The sequence below is a fragment of the Prorops nasuta genome, unplaced genomic scaffold, assembly GCF_024137725.1.
Source record: "Prorops nasuta isolate Cenicafe-Biocafe unplaced genomic scaffold, Cenicafe_Pnas_1.2 PNAS00015, whole genome shotgun sequence".
In the NCBI taxonomy this organism is placed as follows: domain Eukaryota; kingdom Metazoa; phylum Arthropoda; class Insecta; order Hymenoptera; family Bethylidae; genus Prorops; species Prorops nasuta.
In genome coordinates, this window is record NW_027116812.1 from 6,260,048 (window position 1) to 6,281,360 (window position 21,313).

Consider the following 21,313-nt stretch of genomic DNA (forward strand, 5'->3'; position numbering starts at 1 on the left):
AAGAAGAAGAACAGAGAACGCTGTGCCAACGGTTGAACCTGCGCAGAACTCGGCACGTGACCTGCGCAGCTATTCTTAGCTAAGGACTGTTCGTTCGACAAGAGGAACTGTGACTCGCTCACTCGTCGTCCGGCGCGCGTCCCATATAGGAGTTAATTTCTCCTTTTCCTCTTGTCGTTAATCCGCTTGCATACAACTACCCAATACAGAAAATGTCTGGACTCGCGGATCCCGTGGCTTTCGCCAAGGATTTCATAGCCGGTGGTGTTGCCGCGGCTATCTCAAAAACTGCCGTAGCGCCCATTGAGCGTGTCAAATTGTTGCTGCAGGTACAGCACATCTCCAAGCAGATAGCGGAGGATCAACGCTACAAGGGTAAGTAATACAGTCCTTAGACTTCCTAGTGAAAAGTCAAAATCGGTTGATATACAAAGTGTTAGAAAGCGCCATTAGAATGAAGGTGCTAAGTCGCGCTTAATGTCTGCCCTGCGGCTTAAATGTCTATCATGGCTTTGTGTAACTAAAGTAGAGTTTTCTGCACGCTGAGAACATGTGATAGCGATCCATTTTCAACGTGTCAGAGTGTGACCAGAGAGGTTACGAGATTTTCTAGAGTTTACTCGTGCGCGACAGTCAAAGACTCCCGTTATGTAATGCTCGTGGCGCTGATCAATGTCGAGCGGTATTCTCCACACAGTCCCCACTAAATATCGCGGGCTTTCAGCTTTATGTAACGCCAAACATGATTTTGGAACTTACATAACTTTCAAATTGTAAATAGAACGAGTAGAGGTACGTAGATGTAGCTCTCAAATTTACGGGTGGGTCGATAAAATGGTTCACTGCCAGATGGCATCCCGCGGGTCTTTCTTACCTAGATAGAATGGCACAAGGCATGACGTTAAACGTGCCGATCGATGACGATATCATACCAATATGGCCGACTATCCGCCATGAGTCCACGAGGCTAACCGTCGTTCTTTCTCGATATACATATATTTACGAATGACGAAGTCTTATTTTCCGAAATCGTTCAATATTTTACGTAACTTTTTATTTTAAAGTCAAGGTTTTTCTAGCTTGATCCAATGAAAAGACAAGCTCTCTAATGAATTTTTCAAATTTTATATTTCATGTAATATTACGGACTTCCTTAATGTTCTAATTAAGGAAATATGATTTATCTTCAAAAATTACTAATTACCAACGAGCCCTTTATGCTATTATTGGTTACGGTTTAGAAGCTTCATTTTTATCAAATAGTTGTTTTAAATCTATTGGTTAAAGGCCGTTTCGAATGTTACGTCTATGCCCTTGGGACGTAATAAGAAACCTAATTGCATAAAACGATATATGGATAGAACGGGAGCGCGCGACTATTTATTTAAAAGAAAAATATCATAGAACTCTTACCGTTTAGTGAATCCTAAAATAATTTAAAAAGCAACAAATACATATTCAATTTTGAGTGTACCTCAATAACTACGTTTTGCGTTTAATGTTACCAATTGCCCTAATTCTCTCTCTCTCTCTCTCTATCCAGGAATGTATTTAATTCATATTTAATAAAGTGTATTGTTTTTTCTAGGTATGGTCGATTGTTTTGTCCGTATCCCAAAAGAACAAGGTTTTCTCAGTTACTGGCGTGGTAACTTCGCCAATGTCATCAGATACTTCCCAACCCAAGCTCTGAACTTTGCTTTCAAAGACAAGTATAAGCAAGTTTTCCTTGGCGGTGTTGATAAAAACACTCAATTCACACGATACTTCCTCGGAAATTTGGCTTCTGGTGGTGCCGCCGGAGCTACGTCTCTGTGCTTTGTCTACCCTCTTGATTTTGCCAGAACCAGGTAATTTTGTATTTGTGTTCATCATAAATTAGAAGATTAGGTATTCTCGCTAATCATCAACTTGAACTTTAATAACTACTTTACTTTTTCATTCAGGTTGGCAGCCGATGTAGGCAAAGCCGGAGGTGAGCGTGAGTTCACTGGTCTTGGAAATTGTTTAACTAAGATCTTCAAGGCTGACGGTCTTGGCGGATTATACCGCGGTTTCGGGGTATCTGTCCAGGGTATTATTATTTACCGTGCAGCCTACTTTGGCTTCTACGACACTGCCCGTGGAATGCTGCCGGATCCCAAGAAGACGCCATTCCTTGTCTCATGGGGTATTGCTCAGGTAAGTTTAATTTATTCCAGAATTAATGATAATGATAGTAATTGTATGCAGTGGTGAAAAATTACGATATAAATTGAAATGGTACATTTTTCTTTTTAGGTTGTCACAACTGTTGCTGGTATTGTGTCCTATCCCTTCGACACTGTACGTAGACGTATGATGATGCAGTCTGGTCGCGCAAAATCTGACATCTTGTATAAGAGCACCCTTCACTGCTGGGCAACTATTTACAAAAGTGAGGGTGGTAATGCCTTCTTCAAGGGAGCTTTCTCTAATGTTCTCCGTGGTACTGGTGGTGCTCTCGTACTCGTATTGTACGACGAAATCAAGAATCTTCTTTAAGCCATTACAAAAGTCCTTGTTTCATTCCCGTCACAATCACAGCCAGAACATCATTACCCCTCACTATGTCCGACTCGAAAGCAATTCCTAGACCAGGAGACAGGACACAGACTGTCGACAATTTCATAAATAGCTCAAGCTGAGAACAATTTAAGTAGCGGTTCGTGAAGTGCGTGAAATTGGATTTAGAAGAGATTGCTTAACTTATTGCCAGTTTCAGTATTTTCTTGCAGTGGATCATGTGTGCTGCATCTTTCCTTTCCTTGCTTGCGAGGGGGATAAAGTTAGATATTTGTGAAATTGAAGGTGGCCTATACAGCTACCTAGTAGATACGTGAAAGGGTATACAATCTGTATGTGAGCGCTGGTCGGGATTTTCAGTAAAGATAAAATAAACCTATACATAAAACACAACCTAATGCAATCGAGCGAGAGGGACGCGCGACGAAAGAGATCATCACGGCGATGGCGGGGCGCGTAGACCTGGGCCGCCCCCCGCCCTTATTCTCGGCCCGTTGTAGATAATTATTGCGTAAATATTGAAGGCGATCATTTTAACGATAAATCAGTGACATCCATCAATTTGAGGGATGATAATTTAATTTCGCATTCATGATGATACACATGTAAGATACTGAGAAGAGCAACTCTGAGTGTATGCATCTAATCTGTTCATGTTAGGATGTATGCAGTAATGCAACAAATCAATAAAATCGATATAAAATTTGATACTCTAAATTTTTCTTTTCCCTCTACATAATTAACAATATCAGTTTATTTTACTCAATCAAAATAATTCTTTGTAATACATATGCAAATTTGATTCGATTATGATTTCTACCTTTGTACCATTGACCAACAATGATTAGAATCTATTGATGTATGAAGATATACTTACTAAAAGAAATATTTAATATTGTAATTAAGTTTTGAGTTACTGGGAGATTCATTAAATTATTTCATTTTTTTTAAATTCTCAGATTGACAGAAATATTTATTCAACTGATCATTCTAATATTATTTCCAATGATTTCAGTATTATAAAATAATGGGCTGCATCAATATTGTTTGTTTCTTACAAACATAAGTTCCACAATTGATATTAACAAGCAGGTGATTTACAAAAAATTCTGGAATATAGAATGAACGTGCACTAAGATAGATTTATAATTTTCTACTACAAATAGGTAGTGCGTATTTTGAAATATGATGCACCATGACTATTAAATATGACTTAAAAAGACAGTTATGATAACTTATAAACTTTATACATTTCCATTATACAAAACATTAAATTACCTATATTTTTACAAAGAATGTTGATATTCTAATAGTAACAAAAATGGCAATATATTCGTGTATGGTGAGCCACACATTTATGAGAGCTTTTATGTACATTATGTTAAAAATTTTATTTATAACACATGGCAGGTCATACCGTTGTTCTGTTGGAGTCTCCTGCTAACATATCTAATATCCTGCTAATTCCTGGCATGTTTAACATGGTCCCTAGTACAGGTACTCTTCTCAAAAAATTTATTGCTACTGGTAGAAAACCACTAAAAAAAAATATTTATTAGCATAAAATTATTATGTCATCTAAGAATTAAGAGCATGTACCTAAATAATAATATAAAACCATAAATTTCTATAATCATGCCTATTAGAGGCCATCCCATAAGAACAATAATTACTCCTCCTAAGAAAGCTGCACTTGCTTTCAACTTATGTCTTTGGAAGAAAAAAGCTAATGTTCTTTTTGGTCCAATGACACAACCTAATCCAGAGATAAACAATAACTAAAAGAGAAAAAGATTTATGATAAAAAACAGCTTATATATGAATAAATTAAAAACTACTACTTTCAGCCTTACATTTCCAATAGCGAGTAGACCTTTATCAAATAAAAGTAATACACCTAGAAATAGAAAAGCTATTCCAAACCCAGAAAGGCCTACACCAATTTCTGTAAAACATAAATATAATATAAACTGTTGTTTATAATTAACAAAATACTGGGTAGCTATAACAACAAATAAATATTCCATATATGTAATTTTATGCAGAATTGCATAGAAATAGTACTTACTTTGAGTGTCTGTTATTTCAAACATTGTTTATTTTTATAAAGAATTACAATATATTTGGCGAATTTTAATAAAACAATCGCCAATTGGAAGCGCTACCTAACCTATCTCCACGTCATTAGTTATGAAATGATGATACACAGCGGGTATTCGCTTCCCCCACCACAGCATTGTACAGTTCACTAACACAGATACGTACTTCAACTGTGTGAGCCATTCCCCTATTTCCCCTAGCAACTGTAATAGTATACGCTACAATGAGTGAGGCTAGTAGAGAGGGATGACTGACACAGACGATGCAAGTTTTTGTGGAGTAGTAAGCGCTAGAACAGGTGTGGTGGGGAGACCGAATACCCGCCGTCTATCATCAGTTTAGCTATGATGTGACACAATTTTATTCGGTATAGATTAATTTATTAATAATTCATTTTTAAAAACAATTTAAATTTTCATCAGACTATAAAGAATCCAAATAGTGATTACGAAATATAATATAAAATTAATAGAAAAATAAAGTTCATATTTATTTCGATAGAGTTGGTTTACTTGGTTTACATGCATGTATGTATGTACAGCATTTTTAAAAGCCAAACAAATTTAAACCGCTATTGCTTTCTAGAATGCGTGCGCATCGTGACTTGTTGGCTTTACCTATGACGTAACAAATTTTAAAACGCGCCAAATTTAAGTTTCTCCGGTATAATAACTTAAACAGTATATATTGTTTTGCAAGAAATAAATACATTTAGTTTATAGAAATGCGAATTGCATATAATGATATTATTTTTTAGAAAGGATATCTTTTATTTAAGGATATACTTATATAACAGTAAATATACAAAATAAACTTAACTTTATTATCCAGTGCGATTTTGTTATGGAAATAAAATATACAAAATTTTATATTAACGTTATCGATGATATAAGGCAATGATGATCACCAATGATGCAATAATGAACAAACAATTATAATACAAACAAATAAAGGATGTTTTGATCAATATGTTTAATATGGCTAAGTTTTATATCTAATTATAAGATAAAAAGTATTTACAAATTTTGGGGTAATAAAAATTAATGATGCTTAGACCATTAGAGATGACCGCAGCCACTGTAATGAAAATAAATTATTGCATATATTGTAATAATATTTGTTTATAGAACGGATTTTCTTTGTTTCATACCTCTGCTAGGCTAAGTTTAATTGTACCATTTTGTAAAGGGTCTTTGCTCTCAAATATTCCTGAAATACACTTATTTTATTATATTGTGCTCTAAAAAATTAAACAATATACTAATTGCATTATGAAACGTACCGAAAGCGTCACTTAAGTGTAAAATTGCTGATACAAAATCACCGAATCTGAGCGTCCCATCCTTTCGCATGTAGCGAAAAATTAATATCGAAAGAACGTCGGTATTTAATTGAAATCCTGAAACAAATTAAATTAGAGGTAAGTTTAAAATGGTATTGTCCTCATTTATACATCAATTCATCGTTTACTAACCGACTTCGAGCAAAGCATCCCTTAGTCTTTCCGCTTTTAGTATACCAGTCTTTTCTTTTGTATGATTTTTAAATGCAGCTTGCCAATATTTAAGGCTGCACATTAAATCTTTGAAGTCATTGAACTTTAATCGCCCGCTACCTGAACTCTATTTTCATAACCAATTAAGGAAATTATAGGCCGGGATTCATAAACAGAACTTGAGTTCAAGCTCACCTTGAAACCTATAAGATGTGTCACGTAGACTATAGATTTTACCCGTCTTAAGCTTGAACTTGAGCTTAAGTTTTGTTTATGAATCCCGGGGATAATGTGTGTAAATTTTATACAGCAACGTCAAAAGTGAGAATAATTTTAAATTCTATTTAAATTGAAAGGATACATCCATTGTCAGTACTACTTGTCGACAGACTTCCATGCACGCACAGCTTTTGATATAATCTACATAAAAAAAATCTTTTGTTAAACGTTTAATCCCCAATACAATTGCAATAATTCGATAAGTGTTATTTTACCATTTGGAAGACACGCCTCAAGTAGTTCTTGAAGCTCAAAGGCATTTACAGTTCTGTGTTCGTCGGCTAATTGCAAGAATACAGCTTCGTATTGTGAGAATCCTTTTCCATCGAGTGGCGGAGCTTTTACAATGGCAGATTTCATTAGAGACGGCTGCGTGTCGAGTAATCTTGAATGATAATTTTTGTATTGTCATAAAAGTAATTACATATATGTATATGAAAGTTATATGAGATTCACACTATTCGTAATGTTTATAATACTAGAGTAACTGTACACCTGTATCTTAATATAATTTACAGAAATGATGCTATACAAAAACTGAACTGTCGTTTCTCCTTACCACTATACTAAAAGTGGCATTGGAAATGCAAAAAGTATAAACGTACTTGAGCTTTAAAGGTTTACTGCTGTACACTCGTAATGTGAAACTCGTTTCTTGAGTGGGTTCGAAGGTCGTTGGTACTAACAGGTATCCACCCTGCTCGAGTTGACACCTGTGGCTCACCTGTCGACTGTTCGTGTATTGCGAATTTACAAGTGACTTATTCTTTTTAAAAAATTGTTTATTTATAGACTCGGTGCTGTTCTTCGGTAGTGTATACGCCGTGAAGCCAATGACCTATTTAGCAAGAAACGAAATGGATTCATTTTTCAATAAAAAATTTATACAACTATCTACATGCAAAAATGTATTTTCACCTTCGGCTCCATAATTGAGTGTTGATTCAATGATACGACTACTTCTTCCATTTCGCTGAGTATTAAATGTAGTTGAGGATTTATATGAAAGGTTTCTAAAAAAAAAAAAAAAACAAACAAAAGAATGTATGAATGACACATACATTTTCTCTTTATGAGAATAATATGTTGTTATTACAAACCTTGATTATTCCTACATCCTCCTGCCGTAACCCCTCTCCTCCAACTCCCTTGGTAAAGCTTCATTTGCCAGGTATGTTTACTATGCAACGATGGCTCGTCCCTGGATGTTTCTGCATCCAAATGAACTACTTCCAGGTGTGTAAATGTTTTAACGAAATCCGAGTACGAGATCCTGAAAGAAACATGGGGCAGTTATAATATAATACAACAATGTTGTAAAACGACAAAATATATATAGCCTTTGTATCGACAACAAACTTACCAAAATTCACCTTCAGCCATATTTCTCACAGCCAATCTTTCTCTTTCAACAGCTGGTACATCGTCCCATTCTAAGCCTCCTCTTGCCCAAGCACCGATGTACTCACCGCCAGGACCGAGTGGATTTCGTAATTTTACAAGTTGCACCGCTTCACCATTGAACGTTTCCACCTAATGCAAAACACTTGTTAATTGATATATATATATAGATGCTCCGTCATATCTGCTTATGACAAAACAATGACTTACCCTTTCAATGGCGTACAGCCTATAATTAATTCCCATCTGAATGCCGTTAGCTAGTTTTTCCGTACTGGCACGTATCTGGAATCAGAGGATTTGGTCAAAATTGCAGAAATATCGTGGTGATGTTTTAACGGTGTTTCGTTGGTGGTGGTAAAAGCTATTTCCCTATGGAACCTCGTGAGCAAAAGCAATTCAGCGTACCTGTTGTTGCTGATTATTGTTTACTGTACACGTGATTAGGGACGTCATGTCGAGAAGTTTTGCGAGTGCTCGCCCGCAGGCTGTGGGATCCTGACGAATAGCTATGCTTTCGGTAATTCCGCCTGTAAGATCCGACAATCCATCTAGCAGAGTACCATATTTCAGAGCTTCGTAAGAACCGTGGAGTCTGTGGAGAAATATTTATGATTTAGTCGAAAAAATAAGCTGCATTTATCAAAGTGTAGTGAAGTAAACAAAAAACGATATTTATTGAAAGTATAGAAGAATCTAAATTATCGCCTTGAAAAAAACATTTTTTTGCAATTTTTGAATTCGTCGACGTCCATTGATTGGAAACGAGTGCCAAGGTAGGTCATGGGGCTGGCTTAATGAACTGCCATTACTTATCGACTCGATAGATGTACATATATTATAGACAAAACGAGGTTTTCTCACGGTAGCAAAATCTCTGTGAAATAGTTGGATAACGTCGTGTGTACTTTGTTAGGAAATGGGCGAGTGGTCGCGGGGAAAGCGGATGATCGGTATACACTTGGCCCGTGCTGACCCTCGCGGAATCACGGGGACGCTTATGATAAAGCTACAATACAAGGAAACCGGGTCACGAGGCGCGACGAGTATATATATATATATATATATAGTATACGTGACTATGAACGCCGCGAAACGACTTAATTCAACGAGGTGAAATGCAGCAGGCTATATTATTCCTTCGCAGTATAGCCGATACTTTATTCCAATTACGCGAGAATCGGTGTCGAAAAACCTTCGGAGAAATACACCCTGTTCTCAACTATATATAGCATAACAACGTGGATCATGGCATAGATCATTGTTCCAGAGGAGTAAATTATATAGTCTCGCTTTTACGAGCTGCCTCATTATTTAACATGCAGGAATTCGCATTTTGGAAATCAAGGTTACGAGCGAAACGAACGGCGTCATGAGGCCCGATACGGAATCTGGTCATCGGAGTCATCATTCAATACGCAGCAAAAGAGAAATTAGCATTGCGTAAAAGGAGTAAAGTGAAAAATCATTGTATTTCTACGGATGGCTATGCTTTATTTACTGTGGTGAGGTATCTCAAAGGCGATTGCGTAATGATAAGGGTGAATTATTCGCTACAGGTGTTTTTGGAGGTCACCAGCGAAGCAGGTTAAATTGAATTTAACAAAAGATACGATTTTATCCGATCGAGTGTCCTCTATCGTGGTATTGGTGACACTATCAAACTCGTATTGCAGAACGAAATAAAGAATCTTCTTTAAATTATTAAAACAATTCTAGTTTCATTTTCCCTATACTATAACAATCAGAACATTATTACTCTCATTATCTCATAATATAAAAAATCTCATAAATAATTCAGTCTGCATGGGAACAATATAATTATATAAAGTAGGAGCTAGTGATCATTATTGGATGAAACAAAAGAAAAATTAGTATTGCAGAATGAAACGAAAATTAAATCATTATATCATTCTGAGGCTCCTCATCGTTGTTATATGCAAGTCTCTCGTCTGGAGGAGAGTCTGTGATGCAATTGCGTAATAAGGGTGAATTATTCCGCGATAGGTGTTCGTGAAGGTCGCGAGCAAAGCAGAGTAAAGTAAATGATAGTTACCCTAGAGGATGAGGCGCGATCTTATCTGGTCGAATGTTCCGTTCCTAGGGGAATTAGCATTCCACGGGTAACGGTTGAATCCCGGCGGGACTTATGTGTAGCTTCGCTTGTGTTGCGCGTTGCGTGGCTCGACACCTCTCCACCCAGGCACCTACCAACGCGCGCTGCATTATCTCAGCTAACGTGAATCGCAATCTCGCCCACCCACAACCAACCAGCCAGCCAGCCAGCTAGCCAGCCCAACGCGAAGTTAATCTCGAAATTGCGCACAAGCATTTATACACGCAACCAACCTCACTCCCCCCTACACACACATATATGCATACAAGATCAGCTCAACTATAACCAACGATGAATCGGTTTTTCTCTCCGCAATCTAGGAAATCTCGCAAGATCCACGACAATCTATCGGAAAATCTCAAAGCTCTTTCCGCTGATTGTGAGATCCGACAGCATTACACTTTTAATCGATCTAACTAAAAAATATATAAAAGGGAATCTCGCGGTACTATCTAACAAGTTAGTCAGCTGGTTATATCAGAAGAATGATGGATCATCGTCTGTTATTTTAATGTATTATTCGCCAATTATCGAGACTCATAAATTCCTACGATGAGAAAATACCTATGATTTCTCGTTTGATCCTACGGAAGAACTCGATATTCCAGATTGGCAGAAGAAAAGGTATAGATGCGCTCGCATGATATTAAATTGATTCGGAGGCTGGTATTACGCTATAGAATCTAGATGCATCAGGAAAGATTGGTCCATTCGTTCGGAGTATATACCTCATATATATATATAGTTGTATCCTCTGGCCAGTAGGCATTAAATGGGCTGATGAAGCGATCCGTGTAGCGTTACGTAATGTGGATCTATAAGTTCATTAGGCGCGGTTACTCCACTAATTGGAGCGAGCTTCGTCGAAAGAATAATAGCGAGCTGCGCAAACCGGTTAGGAATTTTGCAAAACTCTCCAGCTGCGTCGTTGAATCAAGGATTCTAATAACGATCTTGTTTAAATGCCCCCGTAAATACAGCAGCGATCGAAGTATATGATTTTTGTAAAAATATCATTGATAAACTTGAAACGGTTATCAGTGGGATCTCACACGAATAATGAAGAAACTTGACTAGAAAATTTTATCAGGGTTACAGCAGGGCCGAATAAGGCGTGTCGTCAGGCACTGATCAGACTCTCATGAGGCTACCTTAAAAGGACCTTACGATAAGCTTATTGAAAAACTTGATGAATTGACCTATCAAAGCTTTGCATAGAAAAAATTTATTGCGCGGTTTTTATAATTAAGTAGAGCTATGTGTACCGCGTTTAACGTACCATGGTTATAGACATATTGTTTTTGCAATGTCATATTGAAATTGTAAAGACGAAGTACAGCAGTACAGATGAATCTGAAATTCTGATATAGTTGATTGCATTCACTATTTTATAGTTCAAGAATATAAGAATCTCACTGTATAATTTTGTTTTAAAAGTCAAGCTTCTTTATTTTTTATTGCAGTTTATTCAAAAATTATAAAGCTGCTGCTTGGTCATCCCAGATCACATATATATATTTTGAGCAATCTTAATTTTACACATTTTACATAAATTTTATTATACATATACTTGGGATGAATTTTAAATATCCAGTCCTTATCATTGTAAATTGATATAAATTTATATAATTAACAAAGTATACAGTTATATTTATACAGCCCCATTGCAGAATTACAAAATAAAATAATCAATAGCCGGTCAGAAAACCTTATCATGTCCTGATATGGCAGTAATAACATTTTCTAGCAAATCAATTATAGAATTAAAAGATGTTTCTACAAGGGCGGTATAAGGCGGTCGAATTAGATTCTTAACGTATCAGGTCCATAAAATTCTAATCAGCATTGCAAGTATAAAAATATGATACTAATAAAAAATAAGAACATCGATTTACAGGTTTGGAGTGTTGAAATGGAGGGTCGGTAGACCGTTGCTTAGGTTTGTAAGGCCCGTTGATTCGTATCACTCTTTACAGCGATTATCTGTCTGGCCGGTAAAGAGTTGTCGATGTACAAAGCTCGTGACGTATTTCCTTCCTACGCTTGCCTAACGCCTGATGCCTGCTCTGCATACATATACGCAACGTCATTGTCACGTTTCTCGCACCATTACCCACTGTCGTGCTGCGTAACCTCTGTCAATGGATTTCCGCACGACTTGATCGCTTCGGATTCTTAATACAGCTCAGCATTCTCGAAAGAAAAATCAGGCGGACGAGAAAGACCCATGCACGGATTTAGGACAAGATCCGAGGAGTAGGACGCTCGTCAAGTTTCGGAAGGAAGGAAGAAAATGTATGGAATCGCGTCAACCTTGAAATCGTGATGTTAGAGTTATCGATAGCGGGGGTATATGTTCTCGACTGGTGGAGGGACAGTTTTATGCTCCCTGATTTACGAGTAACGTGAGAATCGTTGTGGTCATCGGTGCACTGACCCTCGCTCCCATTGCTCGGTACTCGATTACTCGCCGAGTGAAAGTATCGCGCGGTGTGTGCGTGATTTCGTATATGTATACACCTCGAACACATACACAGGAAGAAGCGCGACGCGATTCTAGATCCGCCGCCGTTGATTCCTTCTATATACAAGACCTCGACTCTGCCTTTGACCTTTCCGCTGGAAATCGAGATATCTCGCCGCTCGACCATTTTCACATTCCTCTCCTCCGCATTTGGTCGAAAGTAATTTCGCGATGCGTTTTGCTCGCTTGACAGCGTACGTACTGCACCATGTCTATACGCCCATAAGCAAACTTCCAACTTTCGATACTCTTTTCCCCACAAATATTTATACCTACACATATATGTATGTGTGTGCACTTTGTTGTTCGGAAGAAATATAAGCAAGCTTGAAAACTGCCTGCTGGTTAACGCAGTCTTTATCACAGGCTAATGAATCTAGCGTTAATTAAAGGCGTGCTGTCTTACTGCCTCGAGTGGCTATAATAAATTTAACTGCATTCGCGTAACAAAAATTAAAGGGCAGACCGCTTCATTACTCGCATCGAACTCTGCGGTTATACTCTTTATACTTACGCGTGAGAACGGTGCATTAAATTTCTCCAATACGAGACTTACACACAGCTGCTACGTTAAATTGTAAATATATTTTCAAAATATATAAATTTTTAATGACTTATATTGTTTCTAGTGGTTTTTCAAAGAGGTGGTATTTTATTCGATAAGAATATTCAATTGCTGTTATTTCAAACGTTGCTTTAACGACGTTGATAATTAATTTGAACGCATAACGGGTTAGTCTATCCATTGGCACGCGAACGCTTTCTAGTAGGTTTAATGTCTCTTGGTTTAATAAAGACTGCTGCTAGTCTCACCGTTCCGAAACGACCGGATAACTGCAGGGTCGTCGTGAAAGAGAGAAGGTCGGGAATTGTGCTTCACCAAGAATCACCGGATTCTCCTTCTACGTTTAAAATGTGTGTCATCGAGAAAGGCTCTCTTCGCTAACATATACGGTATACTAGTTATATGTATATATATATATATATATATACGTGAAATTAATTACCAACGAAATCAAATTCGTTAAGAGCTACGATGGAGATGTCACGACAAAGTTCTATAGAAGAAATTCTAAAATAGTTGCGATAAAAGTCATTGCAAGCTACAGTTTAAGAAAGTCTGTAAAATGCAAAGTTACGAAACCAACTGTGTCATCCCATGCAAGATTCTTCATCGGAAAAAATAAAGAAAACTCCACTTTCCCATCGTAGAGAAATTGCGACAGGTTACTTATAGCTACTTGCGAGATGAGTGCTAAGCAATTTTTGCACAATGATGTGACGTTGTCAATAAATGACATATTGACGCAATCGAGAATATTTTCGACGCTCGTCGCGTTACAAAACTATCCACTGGAACGTGACGTATGTGCATTTATTTGCAATAGGCTGTGCACACTAAGCAAGCAATTATTTTCATAATCATTATTACGTCGAGGGACTACGAGGTGCTCTCACGAGTTGTGGCGTTACCGATGGAATCGAAAATATTTTCAACGCGCGCGCGAGGTAGGCAGACGGACTGACGGGAAGTAACGGTACAGAGGCGGCACTAAAATCTTAAATATATTAGTAGTATGTAGCAATGAATTTTTTATCATTTAAAATAAACAGTGATGAGATTACAGGAGACGAGTATAAGCTATAGCGAGACAACTGTGTAATGTTTTCATACAATACGACGTGCGAGATTCGTGAGCGGAAGTCCAAGGAAAGCACCGCGCGACCACCGATGAATTATATTTATCGTTGATCGACCGAGAAGAATCGGACGTAATATTTGTTATCTCTTTTCCACATTACTATCAGAAATCAAGGACTGATTGATTACCGTGAAAGTGTAATCGACATATACGAGTTTCTTGTGCGAAAGAAACTGGAGTAGGGGCGAATTATATACGGGCGATTCTTTTAATTGATCCTTAGCTTTCATTCTTCTTAATTGTAGGCCATCGATCCGCCCGTATAAGGTCAAATAGCGTGGAAACGAAAGGTAGGAATTCCTCGTTGAAAATTTTGAAGGAATTCGCAGTTGCGGAATTCGACACTGATGTTTCAGTTAATACAAATGTATAGAGACGTGTTTGTTCAAGTGAATGTTTGCACGCATCGGGGGAGAGTGTTTATTGGCACAGCCAGCGATACTACAGTTCGTCAAACTTCACATGCACGCAACAGCTGTTTCTCTCCGTAACTTTAGATCGAAGAATAAATTCTATACGCACGCATATACAACGCATGTTGCAGCAGACTTTTTTTTCTCGCGTGATGCAGACGGTTTTCGATTCCGCTTTCCCTGATTTAATCGCGCCACGACAATCGAACCGCGCAGATTCAGTTTCTTTAGGTGTGGAAGCGTGTATACTCGTCGATAGTAAAATGGCATTTCAAGGAATTGGCAGAAAATCGCAAAATCCTATCAAAGTGTGAACGTTGGAGTTTTCAGCATTAGGAAGCTCTTAAGGGGTTTATGGGGCTTACGGTGAGGCAAGATCGAGACGAGTAACAAGGAGAAAGTGGCGAGGGCGATCGGTGGAAGAGTCATCCGAGGAAGATTAAGAAGAGGAGCATGGAACTCTAGCAGAACCGGTCATCCCCTCGTCCACTCGCGTCCACGTAAACTCATCTCCCAACAAATTGCTTGCTGCGCATCTTTCCGCACGGTCGTTGATCAATCTCTTTATAAACCGCGCTTAAATATACGGCTAGCAAAAAGCAACATCGCTGCATGTGTACGCAAAACTTAACCTTGATTTTCCGCTTGAAATTTTAACAATGATTGATAAGAGCAACGAGGAAACGGAGCAGAAAAGAATGCCTCACTTTCTCGATGCATTGCAGATGCAACGAGTACTATTTTCAGAGTGATCTAAGTTTAGTGGGTTGCGTAAGAATTGCTCTCATTGATCGTGGCGAACGCAGCGATCGATCGGAAAAGGTCACGTGCCGTTGGATCGTCTATTATGGATTTTAGTCGACCGTTCGGGGTTCGCTGACATTAATCACAGCGCAGGGAAAGAGAAAAAGCGATTATCGCGTTTGGTGTTCGTCGTTGGTTAAGGTCAGAAACATCGAGCTATATGCAAACCTTGTACCATCCACCTGGCGAACGCCCACGCCGCCCACTACTACATTCTCTCTCAAACTGGTTCGAAATCACCCAACTATATATACTGTATACGGTTGTACGAACGTAGGTCACCAACACATTTTGCAATAACGCTATTCGGGATATTATCGAATATTTCCCACAATTTTATTTGCTTTGGTTAAACGGTTTTATTTTTTTTATATATATATATATAGAAAATTAGGTATACTAGTTTATTTTGATTAACTTATGGAATTGATGGTATAGTGCTAGTGTGTGTGTGTGGGAACTTACTTTGCGTAGGCTTTCTCCAAAAGGGCAGGCCAAAATTGGTCGCTGTGCCTCGATTGAACGAACGCTAAACGTCCATGGACCGCTGGCAGTCGATCGTCCACGAGGACTTCGACCCAGGCACCACACCACCATAAACGAAACCTGAAGACACCGGCATATTCGGCCGTTGGCGATCCCGGTGGTTCATTGCCATTACCGAAACCTTGATCCGCTGGTACTACCCTGTAGAACAGTCCTTTGCTCAAGTGCAAAACGCCGAGGCACGAGACCAGCCATTTGTCTCCTGAAATTAAAATGCAGACTGCGATTAGTAATCTCGTATCAGTATAATTATTACATTCTTCGAGGTCTGTTGAATTATCCAATTTGTATGATAGTACAAACTTGTACATACACACGAGTAGTTTTCATTCGAGGGTTTTACAAGAACCTGCCAGAAGAACCCGACACCTGGCACACTGACTTCCAGGAAGAATATTGTTGTAAAGTGGTCGTAAAAAAATGGAGAAAATAGTACGGTTGGCAATCGACGATTAGTCCTTCGAAATCGAAAGGGGAGAGGAAGAATGAGAGAATGCAGTCAAGCACAATGTCCCCTCTCTTCGGAAATATTCTCACGGCGGGACGTTGCAACATGAATCGCAAAAGATAACGAGACTATCCAGCCTTTCCACGGATTACATTTGACAAAGAAGAAATCACCTTCTGTAATCCCATGAATTATGTGCAGCAATACAATTCAATTCTTCTGTGTTTTCTCAATCGAGCCACGAATATTCAACGGTATATTGAGGATTCTGCAGAAACTTCGTGGATCTTTTTCTTCCACTTATATATCGCTGAAATTTTTTAGACATAAAATTTGCAACAGAGTGTTTACAGATGTTTCTTCGAGCGAACATACTAAATAATCCAGTCGGGTGAGAATTTATCGAGTCCTCGGTACTAAACGCGCATTCTTTGCGTCGTTCGTAAGCGATTAAATATACAAACTTCTTAGTTTACACGTTGTTGTATTTTGATTCTCACAGTATAAATATTTGACGAAAGGAAACATAAGACGATTGTTTTTGAAATTAAAGATGGATCAGAATCCCTGCCTCCTCTATTACGTTTCGTCATCATCATCAGCTGCTCGAAACATTTCTCTTCTCGTAATTGACGTAAATTCTGCTGTTTTACAACAAAGCGCACCGTTCACTTTCACTATCGAACACACGGTTTATCTCGTATCCAGTATAGTAGAAAAGCCTTAGAACAGTAACAAGTTTAGCTGTTTCCGCTGATAAAACGCACGGCCCGCATAAAAGTGAAACGCAAATGAACTTAACTTGCCGAGCCCCCATCAAAGATCTGGGTCAGTAAAGTAATGCGAAAAAAACATGCAAAGTTTTATGGTTTTAACACACATGCAGCTTATACTTAGTCATGGTAAATCGTGGAAGATTATTTATGTAAATTTCTGCTCAAAACGAGAGTAGCCACGTACATCGCATATATGTATAATTTATTTTCTCTTTCATTTGTAAATTTTCCTCTTATCAGTTGTGTGCTAATCGCCAAATAATTCGCTTCGTTGGCGAAGAATTCTGATCAACGTTTATTAATGAATTTGCGAGCGAGAGGCTATGCAAAATCAGTTAAGAATCTGCGCGTTGACCTTCTGACCGGAAATTCGCAAATATCTTTGGCGAAGTTTCATCCTCTCACTTTCTCCGCTTCCACTGGGACGATTCAGTTTTCAAAACAAGGCGTGTACACGTTGGGTAAGATTTTATCTGTTCCAATCGAAAGTATTATTCGGACTGACTCGATGAGAGGTTCTACGAGTCATTGTTTGCCCAGAGGAAACTCGGCACGCAACCAGCTTCGGAAATGCGTAGGTTTTCCTTCAGTCAACAGCCTCCAAGTAGAAATTGCTCTTTGCCCATTAACTTTCAGTCGGCAACGCCCATGTGTAAAAATGCTTTTATAACAATCGAGCCATCTGATTATTCAAGAGGAAAAGAGAAATCCGTTTTTAAAGGCCAAGTGGGATAATTATACATCGCGGGCATATTTTGTCACGTTCCGTATCATAATTTTTAATACTTTAATCAACAATTGCATCATAAACCAGCTTCGCGGCTAAATCATTTCGATTAATTAACGCGATGCATTACGCCTGCTTTATTCTTACATTTTTTTGCCGTTTACAAGGAACAATGGTACCTTAACGAATCGGAATAAACGATGAAGGAGATTGCGGCATCTCGGTGCGTACCTTAGATTACGGAAAGAGCTATTTCAGTCATTCGCGAGTGGTGACTCAGGTTAAAGGTCCTCGTCTCTAGGGCTTTTCAGCTACACGAATAAGGCTAGATCTAAGCTTGCGAATTCTTCGAACACGCTCGTGATAATTAATACGTGAATTAATTATAGTTTAATATGGCAAACGCAGGAAGCCTGAATGAAATCCTATTGAATTCAAATGAATCGCATTCCTGTAATTGAATTAGAAGGCTATCCAGTATTTTTACTTACACGCATGTTCCTTAATTCCATCATGATATATGTAAAAGCAGTTTTATAGAAAAAGATGCGTTTCATGGTGGAAATAGAGCTTTGAATCAGGGACGATAAATTAGTACAGTCGTGGTATCGAGTGTGTGCATGTTTAAATAACGAAACAACTGTTGCGGTTAGAAGGAAATCGGAGCAGATTCTTTGTATAATCGCATGCGTGAATGAGAACATAGTTGCACATGCTCATCAGGTGGCTCATTATAATTTTGATTGTCCCGACAGGAAAATTCACAAGCATTTAAGTCATAATACACGATAATCATGTCTCGTGGAGCAACGTGTAATTAAGTATCAAACTGATATATTTTCTTCCAAACTAAAATGTAACTATATACATATTATAAAAAGAAAAATTGCCGAATTGAGCAGTTTTTTTTCAAATATTTTCATGCACAGTATCAACATGCTTGAATTAGCAAAAGCGAGTTTGTTTTTTCTCCCAGAAGTGGAATTTTAACATTTAAAATTGTTGTCCTAGGCATGATTCATAAATGTCGCTCGGCTGAGTATATAAATGACATAACACCAGTTGAAGCGAGAAGCGCTTGGTCAGGTTGGTGAATGAACTTATCTACGCGAACACTATTTTCATGTTGCCTCTGTTTTGTTTTCTTCTTCATCGTGGCCATCAAGGCTGCGAATTTTCATGAAACCGATGTGGGTCGCGCATCACTCGCTTCATCATCTTGAGCAACGATGCGTGTTCTGTTCGTACGTGTTAACGGGACTACAAGTTACGTATATATATATATATATATGTGCGTGTGCCACCGGGAATGCGCTACCTCCATCAACTTCCGGTTATAGCGCGAATGCATTCTGCACAACACCTCCGCTTCCTCTTCAACATCAAAGTTTCTTTCCTCAAGAAATTGACTTGTTCTTAGAATGCTTCTTACATGAAAATTTTCTCTTCTTTTCTACTCTACCGGTCAATGATTTCAATATTACCAATACACTGTTCCATTCGTCTTAATTTATGCTACAAAAATATTCTTAGAAATTTTTCCCTATTTATATAATTACGGGCTAGTCGTTGCACTGACGTAATTGCGCGAGAACTCAGGTGAATTCATTAATAGGCTCAAAACAATTATAAACTATTTTTTTCTATACTGCATTTGCTAACACTATAAACCGTTTTATTAGAATTTCAATCAAAGATAAGTAAACTTTTCCAATCTTTTGTCGGAATTAACTGAAATGTTTGCATACGATCAACAATCAATTTAACAACCGGCTGCCAAGGTAGTATTTTAAATGCTTATGCATTCTGCGCAACACATCCGTTTCCTTTTCAACATCAAAGTTTCTTTCCTCAAAGAACTTAATTGTCTTTAGAAATCATGATAATTTGAAAATTTTCTCTCGTTTTCTATACTGACCGACCAATTATTTAAACATTACCATCACACTTCTCCATTCGTCTTAACCTGCAGTACACGCAAATATTCTTAAAAATTCTTTCCTATTCGGTTATGCACTAATAGTCATACTACTGAGATTGCGCAAGAAGTCAATCGAATTCATTAATAGGCCCAGCACAGATATAAACCATTTGTATATATATATATATATATATATATAACTTTGTACTATATTCATTGGCACTGAAAAATGTATTGTCAGAATTTCAATCAAAGTTAAACAAACTTTTTCGATTTAATTTTTATCATAATCCATTGAAATGTTTGTAAATGATTCGATGCTTAATTTTCCAATCATTTGCCAATAGTAATTATAATACAGGAGCAACGAGCCTGAGCAATCATGTGCGTTACTATTCTCTACAGCTATTTCGAAGGTATATGATTAATGCGATGGTTGCTTCGAGAAATCTATGTTAATCGACTGTTAAATATTCATTCTGTGACGTTGCTTTTACCGCTTAATAAGGAGGACGCGAGGGATCAGTTTGAATGTAATAATTTTCAAATTATCAAATTAACCCGTTTCGATACTAAACGACACAAATTTTAAATGTTTTTTGGATTACTGCAAATGATAGAAAACATATTGCATATGTTCTTATTGTTTTGAAGTGTGCTCTTTCAGATTCTCTCATTATTCTTTATCTACCTCAACATATTTTAACGATATGACCGTTTAAATTTTGAAAAACTTAAAAATTTCCATATTATTTTTTAAGTAGTTGCAATTTTAGTTTGAATAATGTGTTTTGTTTTCTACTGAAATTTAGAAAAACGCGGGCGGCATACAAATATTTACTTTATAAAGCCCACAAGCCCGAATAAAAAAATTCAATATGGCGTATCCAATATGGCGACGATTTTATAAGAAAATGGTAAGTTTTTGCTTTTTTCCGATATTTTCATTTATTTTAAGATATATAGATACTAGCAAATATTATTAAAAAATCCGTATTTCTGTTATTGGAAAATGTTGCTTTCAATTTAAAGGCCTGCAGCTAATTCAAACTTATATCTGTCTATGTTTTCTATCATTCTTAGTTATTAAAAAGAAGGAAGATAAAATTTGTGTCGTTTTTACCGAAATGGATTAATTTGATCGTTTATTAAGCTTTAAAATAAAATCAACGATTGAAACTTTTACTTTGACCGCTGCAAGCATAGGACATGCAACTCAAACACAGCACACGCGTTCGACACTGCCAACTTTTACTAATATTTTAATAACTAAAAGAATTCTTACAAAAATAAAAACTTTTATTTTCACTACACACTGCATTTGAATATTCTATCCAATTTTACGAAAATAAACTTATTTAATTTTACCGCACACTGGACTCCAACATTTTATCACAACGAATTTTTTGGAAAAAAACAAACGCTTTTAACTTTACTGCACACTGCACTTCAATATAAAATCGAATTATTATAAATTTAAACGCTTTTAATATCACTATACACACTGCACTGCAAT

The 21,313-nt window shown here is 37.4% G+C and overlaps 3 protein-coding genes across 3 annotated transcripts in view; 1 reads left to right on the top strand and 2 right to left on the bottom strand.

Moving 5' to 3' along the window:
* The first annotated feature begins 111 nt into the window (after positions 1-111).
* On the top strand, positions 112-3,252 carry sesB (stress-sensitive B). Its single transcript, XM_066736336.1, has 4 exons — positions 112-375; positions 1,589-1,850; positions 1,947-2,181; positions 2,281-3,252. Exons 1-4 carry the CDS (start codon positions 213-215, stop codon positions 2,521-2,523), a joined length of 903 nt encoding a protein of 300 aa, XP_066592433.1. The 5' UTR covers positions 112-212; the 3' UTR covers positions 2,524-3,252.
* LOC136779044 (vesicle transport protein GOT1B) lies at positions 2,842-5,185 on the bottom strand. Its single transcript, XM_066736337.1, is given in 5 exon segments — positions 2,842-3,981; positions 3,983-4,082; positions 4,144-4,322; positions 4,398-4,489; positions 4,613-5,185. Coding segments are annotated over 5 exon segments (555 nt in total). The 5' UTR covers positions 4,638-5,185; the 3' UTR covers positions 2,842-3,822.
* A 295-nt stretch (positions 5,186-5,480) lies between these two features.
* Positions 5,481-21,313, bottom strand: part of CalpC (calpain-C) — a 34,893-nt gene continuing 19,060 nt past the window's right edge. Inside the window, exons 4-16 of the mRNA XM_066736177.1 lie at positions 15,845-16,127; positions 8,228-8,414; positions 8,030-8,104; positions 7,782-7,951; positions 7,519-7,691; positions 7,337-7,431; positions 7,024-7,256; positions 6,634-6,803; positions 6,501-6,559; positions 6,119-6,266; positions 5,927-6,043; positions 5,795-5,853; positions 5,481-5,721 (exon numbers count right to left, since the gene is read on the bottom strand). Coding sequence (XP_066592274.1) covers positions 5,695-5,721; positions 5,795-5,853; positions 5,927-6,043; positions 6,119-6,266; positions 6,501-6,559; positions 6,634-6,803; positions 7,024-7,256; positions 7,337-7,431; positions 7,519-7,691; positions 7,782-7,951; positions 8,030-8,104; positions 8,228-8,414; positions 15,845-16,127 — 1,796 coding nt within the window. The 3' untranslated portion in view covers positions 5,481-5,694. The remainder of the gene's footprint in view (positions 5,722-5,794; positions 5,854-5,926; positions 6,044-6,118; positions 6,267-6,500; positions 6,560-6,633; positions 6,804-7,023; positions 7,257-7,336; positions 7,432-7,518; positions 7,692-7,781; positions 7,952-8,029; positions 8,105-8,227; positions 8,415-15,844; positions 16,128-21,313) is intronic.